This window comes from Stylophora pistillata, chromosome 1, assembly GCF_964205215.1.
Source record: "Stylophora pistillata chromosome 1, jaStyPist1.2, whole genome shotgun sequence".
NCBI classification, from domain to species: domain Eukaryota; kingdom Metazoa; phylum Cnidaria; class Anthozoa; order Scleractinia; family Pocilloporidae; genus Stylophora; species Stylophora pistillata.
The window spans coordinates 17163273-17175979 of NC_142519.1; the positions used below are offsets into that span (position 1 = coordinate 17163273).

The window sequence follows — 12707 nt, forward strand, 5'->3', positions numbered from 1 at the left end:
GAGTGTGTGTCTCTACTAAATGAATACACAACACATTGGCGACGAGGAAGAGATCCGAACTACTGAACAGGTAGAAGAAATCGAACCGCCAGAAACGGCAGAAGAAATCGAACAGCCAGAAACGACAGAAGAAATCGAACAGCCAGAAACGGCAGAAGAAATCGAACCGCCAGAGACGGCAGAAGAAAACGAACAGCCAGAACCGGCAGAAGAAATCGAACAGCCAGAAACGGCAGAAGAAATCGAACAGCCAGAAACGACAGAAGAAATCGAACAGCCAGAAACGGCAGAAGAAATCGAACCGCCAGAGACGGCAGAAGAAAGAGAACAGCCAGAACCGGCAGAGAGTCCACGAGAGATGGAACGATTGTTACCTGCACCCGCACTGTTCAATATCGTTGCTGCAGATTTTTACAGCGAGTGGAAAAACTGGGTTAGTGCATTTGAAATCTACGCCATTGCATCAGACTTACAGAAAAAGGCAGATCCCGTTCAGAGAGCGACAATGCTACACTGCCTTGGCCCTTCAGTTCAACGCATCTTCAACACTCTCCCAGGTGAACACAAAACTCTTGAGGAAGCGAAGACCGCCCTGAACGAATATTTCGCTCCGAAACGCAACGTAGTTGCAGAACGATACAAATTCAGATTGCGAGCACAAAAGGCAGATGAGTCCATCGACACTTATCTAACAAGCTTGAGAGAGTTGGCAAAGTCTTGCGACTTCGGCGACTTGGAGGAGGAGATGATAAGGGACCAAATCGTCGAAAAATGCTTCTCCCATACTCTAAAGCAAAGGCTTCTCCAGCAAGACCTGCAGCTTGCCAAGACGGTAACGATAGCTCGTAACGCAGAGACGGCCGTTCAAGAAGCGCGATTACTTTCTCAAGGCTCCAAAGAGAGCCCAATCACCATTGACCGCGTGGGTACCTCTAGCAGACCACCAGTGAAGCGCTTCAACTGCTACAGATGTGGTGGCACGGATGGTCATAGCCCAAGTGAATGCGGTGCACTTAAATCCACTTGCAACAACTGCAAAAAGGTGGGACACCTACAACAAGTTTGTCGCTCCAAGCCTAAAACGGCACAGATGAAAGGAAAGAAATGGAAAGGGAAGAAACCTCAACAAATGAAGGTTCGTAGCCTCTCATCCAACAAACCTGCTAACTGGCTTGAAGACAGTTCAGGTGAGGATAGCGAAGAGCCAGTACTCTTCATGAACAATGTGGACAACTCCATCACAGCTATGATAAACAAACGAAAAACCAAAATCATTGATCGTGGACACAGGCTGTAAGTACGATATAATTTCTTCCCATTTACATAAAACGCAATTCAAGAACTGTGAACTGAATGAAACTCGAAAGCGTTTTACCGCGTATGGACAAGACGAAGCGTTAATCAGTAAGGGTTATTTTAACGCTGTCATAAGTATTGGCCACAAGGCCATTAACTCAAAAGTGTACGTAATAGACGGTAAGGCAGAATCATTACTAGGAAGAGATTCTAGTTTCAAGCTAGAAATCCTTACCCAAGTAAACTCACTCGATCAGACTAGTGAGCTTGATTCCTTGCTCCTAGAGTACGATGATGTTTTTCAAGGATTAGGAAAATTTGAACACAAAATAGCTATTGACCCTGAGGTCAAACCCGTAAGTCAACACCTAAGACGCATACCTGTCAGTCAAATAGAAGCAGTTAACAATGAACTTGACAGGATGCTAGAAGGAGATATAATTGAAGAGGTGACAGAAGCAAGTCCCTGGGTCTCAAATTTAGTTATTGTTCCCAAAAAGTTGGGTGACCTTAGAGTATGTTGCGATCTCAGAGAGGTCAATAAGGCCGTTATTAGAGAACGATATGTTCTACCTAAGATCGAGGATACCTTGCATGCTTTGCATGGTTCTAAGTACTTCGCTAAGATCGACGCCAAAAGTGGGTTTTTTCAATTACCGCTAGCTGAAGAGTCGAGTTAGACACCGCCAAAATACATTTCGTGACGTCACAGTAACTGGTCAGTGGTCATCAACTTTAGGCTGCCAAGCGCTTCCATATGTTTGTAGACTGAGTTCGATGAAGACATCGGCTTTTTGCGTGGTTTTAAGTTAGAAAATATGCATGATATTTCTCCTTGTTTGTTATATTTCATCCTTTGAATGGGTTTTTAATACTAAAACCACGTCTTCACAAATAGCGGTAGAGGGGAGTCATTTTGTTTGAAGTTGTGTGCTGTTTGCTGACTTAGGCTGGCCGTCTAGTTACGAAGCACGATCTTGGTTCTTCAGTCGCCCTCGCCTTCAGAATTGTCAAAAACAGCGATAGTTATCCAGACAAAGCAGGAGATTAGTTCTGTAAGATACTTTTCCAGCGAGTCTGAAGACTGGTTGGATTTTTAAGTGTTATTAGCATGAAGTGATACAGGTAATTGTGTTGTGAAAATATTCATACACTCACTTTGCGCCGACGTGCGGTGCCTTTTCATTTTGGTAATTGTTCGCTTGGATGAGAATTTTACCTTTATAGACTGATTTTTCGCCATTCCACCCTACTGATTTTCTGTGCCTTTAAGAACGGGTGTCCGTAATCAAAATATGAAAACATTTGTTCATTTCATATACTTGCAGTTTTATCAACAAGTTATCTCGTGAACAGGCACAACCAAACGTACTAAAGACATGTAATAGAGATCAACTATCAACTGCTGTCAATAAAGGCTTAATTCAAGATAAATTATAAATGAAACGATCTTGTTGGACGGTCTCAAATATTGCATATTTTCAGCGCCCTCAATCAATCGCCTTTATAATAATCTTTGTCGAGCCTTAGCGCAGCAAACAATTTACAATTTCTTCGATTTCCACTTCCTTTGTAAACATCACTAAACAAGCGTTATTCTGTTGCAACAACAGCTACTTTAATTTCCCAAACAGCTCTAATTGTTTTACGCGAAAGCATTTTCAATGAAACCCACTTTATTATTATTATTATATTTTTATAACTCAGTCATTTGAAACTTTTACAGGCACATGTATGTTTACCTGAAGTCTATTCCACTATCTTGCATGTGCATTGCATTAATTTATGCAAATAATCAACCATTCTTCTTCCATTCATTTTTTTAAGATTAGCTTTGCTTTGCTTTACATACACATCACATGCTCTGCCACTGTAAGGATAATTATGATCCCCATCAGTAATATTACATCATATCCCTACAGAACATTGTTATGAAACATTCCTATTTGACTTGTAGCCATTTTCTTTCAAGGTGGCAAAAAACATGTATATTGCTGAAATTAGTAAGAATTTCTTATTGACTACAACTAGTGTAGCCATACTAGTGCTCCCCTTCCCAGTAATAAGTTGGGAAAAGGACATTTGTATGGTGCTATCATTGTTTACGTTTGGGAATATCCCATCCCTGATTTTTATTTGACTGGATGGGCACAGCAGTACACAGGCTAATTACAAGCTTTTGGTTACTCCTCATGACTTAGTGTTAACTGGGAATTGACAGCTGACTCAATCTAATCAATTTTCTCCTGAACATTTTTAACAAACAACTTTGACTTCAGAAATACTTCTGATAATTTCCCTCTTACATTTCTGATTTGGACGATTAATCATCATAATCATTATGTTCTTTCCACCTGCATAAACACCCAACATAAGTTCTTTGTTTATAATTCAGGCAGCTTCTGAATATAAGAAATCAAGTTTAGAAGATAGTTGATTCATTCAAGGCTGTTGCAATATGAGAAAAGACAATACAGTGCTTTATTCACATAAATCGATTAAATTATATTATTATAATTATTTTACCTTACAGTACTTTTGTTTTTTAGACATTTGTTTTTTTAAACATTTGTTTTCTAGTAGTACCATGATGGTAATGTTACTTTGTGAATCAGGGAGCTATATAAACCAGAAGCATTCTGTTAGCTTACTTCATTTTACGTTGCAGATGGCAGTAAGTTAGTAAAGAAAGAAAAGAAAAAGCAAAAAGAAATAAATAAAATAAAATGATTAGTGAGTGAAGAGCAGCATAAAAAAAAGACATACTACAAATTATTCATAATTGTGATGGGAAACAAATACTTGTTGGGAAAGTAAAATTATTGGTCAGAAAAAAATTACAGCTTAGGAAAAAAAAAATACAAACTAAGGTGGAAAGTGAAAACTTAATTTAGTACCATTACAATGGATATTTTGTAATTAAACATACCTCGGTTCATTCTTCCTCTGGTTGAGCCAGTTTTTGTATATTTGGGGGCTTCAGTCCTATACATGTTACAGTCATAGGTTTTTGGCCAAGTGGGTATAGGATGTCCGTGCTACACGGGCATGTTTCGTCTTCTCGGCGAATCTGACCGGAATGCCGTTGACATGCTGATTTAGACGGTTCAAGCCACTGCTTTACAAACCTGTTGGTGCAGCGTCCTCGGATCACCGCTTCAGCCATTCAAAAACCGTCTCATTTTTAGCCTTAGTGCTCATGCTCTTCTATAAGCAAAACTTAGTTGCCACGGAGCCGCCAGCGAAAAACATCAATTTCATATCTTGTGCAACTTCAGTTCGGCTTTGGCAAATTAAATAATTGAGCTTGTGAACTATCCAAACGGTGAATGGAGTTTCAAAGCTAAGTTTACAGTATTCTTTCTAAGTTTTGCCTTTTTACGCTGTCGATTTGACTCACGGCGAAAACATTGTAAAAGTTAACGGCATTTTATGGTTTCGTTGAGGTGTCCGCTGACCAAGAAAATACCGTATCGTGCCTTAAAAAACGTATTTCCGCGGTGTCGTCGCGTTGTGTCACCACGTTTAGTACGCCTCGTGGTTATTACCGATTTAAGCGAACTCCTTTCGGTCCCAGCGACGCGAGCGAAGCGTTCCAGAGAATGATGGATAAAATTTATTTGGCGTCCAGGGTGTCCGCATTTCGGTCGATGATGTACTTATCTATGGCAAGACAATGGCTGAACTCGCTCAGCGGATCCGCAAAGTTTTCAATCGATGCCGTAAGCACAACCTCAAGCTCAATCGTAGCAAGTGTGAATTTGGGGTAAAGCAAATTTCGATTTTAGGCCATGTTGTCTCTGAAAAAGGAATCGAACCTGATCCGGCGAAAACAGAAGCTATCAAGGCTACACCTTCTCCCGACAACGTATCCGATCTTCGATCGTTTCTCGGAACTTGTGGCTATGTTTCTAAGTTTATCCCAAATTATGCGAACATAGTCGAACCACATCGAAAACTCACTCGGAAAGAACAGAAGTGGTCGTGGAGGAATGAGCAAGTAAAAGCATTCGAAGCCTTGAAAGAAGCATTATCTGGCGTACCAGCCTTGGCTTGTTTTCGTTTAGACGCTCCAACGTATGATGTCTCTGATGCCAGTCCGGTCGGTTTAGGGGCAATTCTACTGCAAGATCAAGGAACTGGTGAGCGTAAACCGATCGCGTATATCAGTCGATCACTTACATCGACGGAAAGGAAATATTCGCAGATTGAGCGCGAAGCGCTAGGTTGCGTTTGGGCTGTTGAGCGTTTGCACGATTATCTGTTTGGCTTAGAATTCACCTTGCTAACCGACAACAAGCCTCTCTCTACTATGCTAAATCCGCACTCGAGCAAAAGTTTACCACCGCGCATTCAGCGCTTAGCTTGGAGATTGCACCAGTATGCCTTTCGTATTCAGCATATCGCAGGCAACGCCAACACAGCCGATTCGTTGTCGCGTTTGCCGTCAAAGCAAGACGATTTTTCGGATTCTGGTTTCGTTTGTGAAGCCTACATAAGATTTGTTTTCACATCGAATGTGTCACACCTTCAGGCTGTCACCCTCGCTGACATACGATCCGAAACTAGCAGACATCACGCTGTCCCAATTACTTCTTCAAGTTCAAAGCGGAAAATGGTCGTTGACGGGTGATCTCAACCCGTATGGCGCAATAAAAGACGAATTGTCTAATTACGAAGGAATTGTTCTCTGAGGAAACCGAATTGTGGTGCCACAGTCATTGCGAAAAAAAATTCTGAAATTAGCACACGAGACTCGTCAAGGAATCGTCAAAACTAAACAGTTTCTTCGAACTCGTTTTTTTTGGCCCGGTATGGATGATACAACAGAAACTACGGTGAAAAATTGTCAAGCGTGCGTAGTTAACCAGCCTCTTAATAAGTACACACCGCTCCAACCAACACCTTTACCTCGTGGTCCTTAGATAAAAGGTGCAGTGGATCTTGTTGGTCCAGTCGATGGAAAATATATTTTGACTTACATTGATTATTATTCATCATATCCGGAAGCGTTCATTTTACAAGAGATCACTTCACGCGAAGAAATAAAAGCGTTGAAAGATATATTCGCTAGATTTGGGTTTCCAGAAGAAATCGTTTCTGACAACGGAAAACAGTTTGTCAGCGCGGAATTTGAAGCATTTCTAATATCGTGTGGAATAAAACACATTCGTGTTTCTCCATATTATGCGCGAAGCAACGGAAAATTAGAGAGATTTCACCGATACTTAAAGAAGAACTTTCGAGCAGCCATCAGCGAAGGAAAATCCTGGCAAATGGAATTGCCTAAGATTCTCATGCTGTACAGAGCAAGTCCGCATCAAATTAGTGGAAAGTCACCTAATAAGCTTTTGATCAATCGCGAACTTCGAACAAAACTACCGTACATAGAGTTCAATTCAGATAGCGCATTATCTGCACTCGACCGCGAACATCGGTCCTGATGCGATTTGTATCAAGCGCGTTTGAAGGACTATCATGATAGCAAGCAGCATGCAGAACCGCATGATTTAAAAATCGGTGACATCGTATTTTGTGCCAATATGAAGCAGAACAAACTAGACTCAACTTTCTCTCCGGCAAACCACGTAATCATTGAGACCAAAGCGAGAGACACGTTTAGTCTAGTCAATGTGGACACGGGCACCACTTCAACACTCAATGCAATGCAAAGTTTCTAAAACATGCGCCCAGTAAGCATATTAGTAATGACATAGACGTAGACACTAGTGTTAAGTCCAAGGAGTCCAATGATCCTTCAGCGAAAACTATCACCGAGCCCTCTAGTAAGGTTGTGGAGCAAAACTCCCAGAGAGAGACCAGGTTATCACCACAAGGTCTGGGAGGGTGGTTAAGTCAACGAGGGATTGTGATAATTTCGTTTACTATTGAATTAACCATACTCTGATTTCAAACTTGTGATTCCTTTAATTATATTTCTTATGATTCTTTGAACATTGCCCCGGAAGGATGTAGTGTATTGAGAACGCAGTAAAAGTACTTGTACTAGTGTTAGTGATATTACTGTAAGATAACTGAGTGATGTGAAAGTACTGTTACTAAGTAAGACTATTCTACCAGCTTATAAGATACTTGATCAACGAATAAAGATAGAATAGTAGTAAGCGTGTGTCTCTACTAAATGAATACACAACAACGGTAATAACTAACGTATTAAGATCGAATTTCAAGCGTACGTGTGGGCCGTTAAAAAAGGACAAGTTAAAAGAAAAATAAGAAAAAATTTAACAGGATAATAAAGTGAGGAATAAAACATATGAAGTTTCCTCACCTTTTTCTGTAGCCGCTTTGTTGCCAACGGTCGTTTTAAATTTAACGCTGTTTTGGCGACACGTTTTCTAATGCGTGCGGTGTCACCTGTCAACTGTATAATAGGAAAAATTATAAAAAAAAACTAAGAAAAAATTAAAAAGGAAGGTAAAAGCGAGGAATAAATCGTATGAAGTCTCCTTTCCTTTTTTCCGTACCTTCCTTATCGTTTACGGTCCTTTTAACGCTGTTTTGGCGACCTTTGCAACGCGTGTGGTGCTACCGGTCAACTGTGTATTTTTTATAATTTGTCCTTTTTTTTTAACCCACATGTACGCTTGAAATTCGATCTTAATAAGTTAGTTATTACCGTTAATGCACTTTACACCCCAAAGTCACACAGAGTACGCTTGGGCCGCCTGTGCACTAATCAACTTCCATAGAAAAGCAAACAAACGCAAATTTTCATACGTTTCTTAACAGGTTAGTTTGGAAGAAAAGGAATGCCAGAATTCGGAACCGAAACCGGAATACTCAGAATACCCGGAATTCCCGGAATTTCCGGGATGACCGAAAAATAATAATTTTTAAAAAAATTAAAATAAATTAATAAATAAATAAGAATATTGATAGTAAATTCACAACTTACTAAACAGTTTGATACGAAAATTTTCTTTGAGGGTCCCAAGAAATAAACACTTACCGGCACTGTTCATGAGATGCACGTATTAGGATTAAAAAAAAGTCTGCGTCAGTCCAGTAGCCCATACAGCCTAAGCGACGAAATATTTGTACTCTCCCTTCCCCCTGGATGGGATGTTAATCCATGACATGGTCTCTTCCTGTTTCAAATTCGCCTCCACTCATCTACACACCTGTAGGACGTCTAGGGCGCCATGACCATTAGGCCGCCACGCTTTTCCATCCGGAACCATTGCAGAAGATTAAACAAATGCAATATTTACAATTTGTTTAATAGTTCAATTGTAAAAAGCTCCGAAATATTACAAATTAATACTTTACCTTAAATAATTATTAACCACACATTGGGAGCTATCAAAGCAGCTGCCAGCCGTCTACAGTTAAAATTGAGAGATTGTCAGTTACTCTACACCTTTTCGCATGCTTTATTGTAAATACCTTGAATATATACCTTTGAATATAAACCTTGTTTAGAAAAATCCATCAGTACATGCAGCTTAGGCTGTATGGGCTACTTGGCCTGACGCAGACTTTTTTTAATTCAAATATGTGCATCTCCATGAACAGTGCCGGTAAGTTCTTTTTTTTTTTTTTGGGACTCTCTGAGAAAATTTTCATATTAAATTGTTTAATTAAGTTGTGAATTCAACATTAATCTTTAATCATCAATATTCTTATTTATTTATTTATTGATTTACTTTTATCTTTTTAAAATTTATTATTTTTCGGTCATTCCGGGAATTCCGGGTATTCTGAGTATTCCGGTTCCGAATTCCGGCGTTCCTTATTTTCCAAACTACCTTCTTGACAGTACGTGCTCGGTAACATGATATCCATGACAACAAAACAATCGTTCGAACTTCGTTTCAAATTCCAAGAATCGAGTCTGTGTCGCTCACTCGAAAAGTTCATTCTCTGAATAAACAGTGTGGAGATAAAACCTTCCTTCTTCGTCCATCCATGGATGTTACGAAAACTAAGACCCTCGAAAACGAAGACCTAAGACCTGAGATCCGTCTTGGTTGGCGAGATTACGAAAACGGTAAATTTAGGGGTCTTAATTTTCGTAATCTCGAAAACTAAGACCCCTCTTAGTTTTCGTAATTACCAAAACGAAGACCCCAACCAAACCATTCTGTAAAATGTCTACAAAATCGAATTGCGGTCGTGGACATTAAATTAAGAACCCACAGAAAGCTCATATTCGATCAATCGAGCAAAAACACTGCTGTACTTGCAATATGGGAAAGCGCTAACATCGATTTTATCTGTTTCCAAACAAAGGAGTTAATCACTGTACTGTCGGGGCTGGATGGCTAGTAAAATACACTGGATTTCCTGAAAACACAACCCACTTTATTTTCCACACACACACATACGTTTTTCCAAGATGGCTGCCTCTTGCAACCTACAATGCCTTGCGCTTAACTAGACACTACATTCCTTCCTTTCCGCTTTGACTGTACCTGCTCAAAGATTACAATGGCTAACGACAACTTACAAAAACAGAAATCGTAAACTGAAAAGGTCTTTTTAAAAGTCCAGAAGTCTCTTAGGGCTTCCCTACAACATAGTCCTTAAACCTTTCTGGTGCTTTAATAATACGCCTAGGTCTAGAGGTTTCAATCTCAATTGACTTTTGGTCTGAAGTGTCCGTGTCTTTAACATTGCTGTACTCCCCCGGCACTTTTGATTCCGCAGGTGAAGTGTACGGTTTGCAAAAAGAACTATCTTTGTTATATATCGTTCCTTTACTAGACTGAACTGTTATTTGGCTTCCTTCTTTTGCCAAAACCGTATATGGTTCAGGTTCAAAGTTATGCACTAATTTTCCAGTGCTTTTTGTGTTCTTCAAAAGCACTTGATCTCCAGGGATTATAGGGCTTGGTACCGCACCTCGCTTGTCATCGGCGTAAGCTTTCTGAGTTAACTTGTTACTGCAGTCTCTGTCTCTAATGTCTTCGTTAACTACTGACTGTTCTGGTCTTAACTCTGGAAGTTTAGACTTGATCTCTCCCAAACATGAGAAAGGCAGGAGTGGCACCTGTCGATGATTGGGGTGTGGATCTATACGCCATAAGATACTTTGGTAGTTCGTCTGCCCACTTCTTCCCCTCTACCTCTGCCATCGCCAGGGTTTTCAAGAGAGATCTATTCTGTCCTTCCACCTCGCCATTGGCCTGTGGCCATAGCGGTGGTGACCTCTTGTGTTCAATTCCACATTCACGTAAGAACTCTTCGAACTCCTTGCTAAATAACGAACTGCGGACCATTATCCGTCTTGAGCGAGTGTGGGTTTCCAAACCGTGCAAAAATCTCTCTTACCGCCATGATGATCTTGGGCGTGGTTGTTGACCGCATCACTGACAGCTCATAATACCGACTGTAGTAATCGACTACCACTAACAAACTTTCACCTGTGGGCAGCGGTCCCATTAAATCCGCCGCGAGATCCTGCCAGGGTCCTGTTGGTGGTTCAGTCCTCAGCATCGGTTCGGGAGGTGAATATTGTCCCACAACCTGACAACTATGGCAGCTTTTGCACATTCGTTCCACATCCATGTCCACTTTGGGCCACCACACCTTCGTTCTTAGTCTACTATTTGTCTTGGCTATCCCCTGGTGTACCTCGTGAGCTGCTTCTAAGACTGATTTCCTGAGACTCTGTGGTATCACAATCCTGTCTCCTCGCAGTACGAACTGCCTTATGGTACACAGTTCATTCTTCACACAGATATAGCCAGGCATCTTGCACTGAGACCAATGTCCTCAATGGATGTACCGACGTACACTCACTAACTCCGGATCATTCTCGGACTCCCTCTCAACTTCTCTAGGGTTCAAAGTAACTGGTGTGCTTTCTTTCACCACAAATCTGACAAAATCCTCTTTTTCACTGCTTGGATCCTTTGGGTTGGTTTGGTTCAATCTGGACAAAGCATCTGCGATATTTCCTTTACCGGGATGGTACACTACGCGGTAGTTGTGGCACTGTAAACGAAGCACCCAACGTTCAATCCTTGCCGATGGTTTGGAACGTGGACTGAAAATACATTCTAACGGGTTGTGATCTGTCTCGAGCTCGAACTGGCGTCCACAGACGTAGAGATTGAACCTTTTGCACGCCCATACCAGGGCCAGCGCTTCCTTTTCCGTTTGTGCGTAGCGTCTCTCAACATCTGTAAGGTTCCTTGAAGCATATGATACTAATATCCATTCGTTGTCCTGCAGTTGGAGGAGACTTGCTTCCAGTCCATCTGGACCTGCATCTGCTACAATCCTTGTCTTGCAGTCTCCTCTAAAGTAGGCAAGGGTATTTGCTGACGTCATGAGTTGCTTCAGCTTTTCAAATTATGCTTGTTGCTCAATGCCCCAGACAAAGGTTTGTCCCTTTTTGAGCAATTTCCTGAGTGGTTCTGCAACTTGCGAGAAATTTGGAATAAACTTTGACGAGTACTGCACAAGTTGTACGAATGAACGAACTTCTGAAACATTCTTGGGTGCCTGGGCATTCACCACAGCTGCAATCTTCTCCTCACTTGGCGTGACTCCCTCACTACTAAGATCATGCCCAAAAAAAAGTCAACTCCGGAAGTCTGAACCGGCATTTCTCTCCATTTGAGGTCAACCCCTTCTCACGCAACCGCTTTAAAACTGCATGCAAGTTCGTGTCATGATCTTCCAGATTTATCCCATGAACGATGAGGTCATTTGCAATGTTTGCAACGCCGTTGCAGCCTTGTAGAACATCTGATATGATCTTCTGGTACTTCTTCGGTGCTGAAGAGATTCCGAACATCAGCCGTTTGTAACGGTATAAGCCTCGATGAGTCACGAACGTCGTATTTTCCCGTGACTCCTCGTCCAGCTCGATTTGGTGGAGTCCCCATCGGAGGTCCAGCTTGCTGAAAACTGTTGACCCATTGAAATCGTATAGGAATTCTTCAATCGTAGGGAGGGGGTGTCGTTCCCGTATGATTGCCTCGTTTGCTCGGCTCAAGTCGACACATACCCTTGTGTCCCCATCTTGCTTAGGAGCTACAACCAAGGGTGACACACACGCGGTGGGGGTGTTTGGTACTTCTTCAATGATGTCCTTGTCGAGCAGATCATCGAGTTTCTGATCAACTCTGTCTCTGAGACCGAAAGGAAGTCTCCGCACTTGCTGGGCTATTGGTGTAACGTCCTTCTTAACGTGAATCTTAAGCTGATAGTCCTTTAGCTTTCCAACTCCAGTGAGAATATTCACATATTCCTCACGAATATCTTTATCACTCCCCTTTGTCACTACTGAGAAAACTTGAGGCCTGCTGGCCGGTCCTACTCGCAACACTTTAAGAGAAGCCGCCAGAATATTTCGAGAATCGAAAATCAGTGACGAAAACTCGAATTTTTTTTTATTTTGCCAAAACATCCCTTTCTGTGAACTTGTTTCGAAA

At 41.4% G+C, this 12707-nt stretch overlaps 3 protein-coding genes across 5 annotated transcripts in view; 1 reads left to right on the forward strand and 2 right to left on the reverse strand.

Moving 5' to 3' along the window:
• The window catches only part of LOC111321280 (fibroblast growth factor receptor 4), a 32148-nt gene extending 24130 nt beyond the window's left edge, over positions 1 to 8018 (reverse strand). For 2 of the 3 annotated variants that reach the window (XM_088741079.1, XM_088741069.1), the window contains exons 1-2: positions 7785 to 8016; positions 7589 to 7681 (exon numbers count right to left, since the gene is read on the reverse strand). The gene's annotated coding sequence lies outside the window, so the exon portion shown is untranslated. Of the gene's footprint in view, positions 1 to 7588; positions 7682 to 7784 lie in introns of all 3 variants that reach the window. The other variant, XM_088741040.1, reaches the window with a different exon arrangement.
• On the forward strand, positions 20 to 1976 carry LOC148741462 (uncharacterized). Its single transcript, XM_088731940.1, has 2 exons — positions 20 to 1293; positions 1433 to 1976. The coding sequence occupies exons 1-2, from the start codon at positions 20 to 22 to the stop codon at positions 1974 to 1976; spliced, it is 1818 nt and encodes a 605-aa protein (XP_088588066.1).
• Positions 8019 to 11833: 3815 nt separating the features above from the next.
• Positions 11834 to 12707, reverse strand: part of LOC111321336 (uncharacterized protein K02A2.6) — a 1740-nt gene continuing 866 nt past the window's right edge. Inside the window, exon 2 of the mRNA XM_088732027.1 lies at positions 11834 to 12600. Coding sequence (XP_088588153.1) covers positions 11834 to 12600 — 767 coding nt within the window. The remainder of the gene's footprint in view (positions 12601 to 12707) is intronic.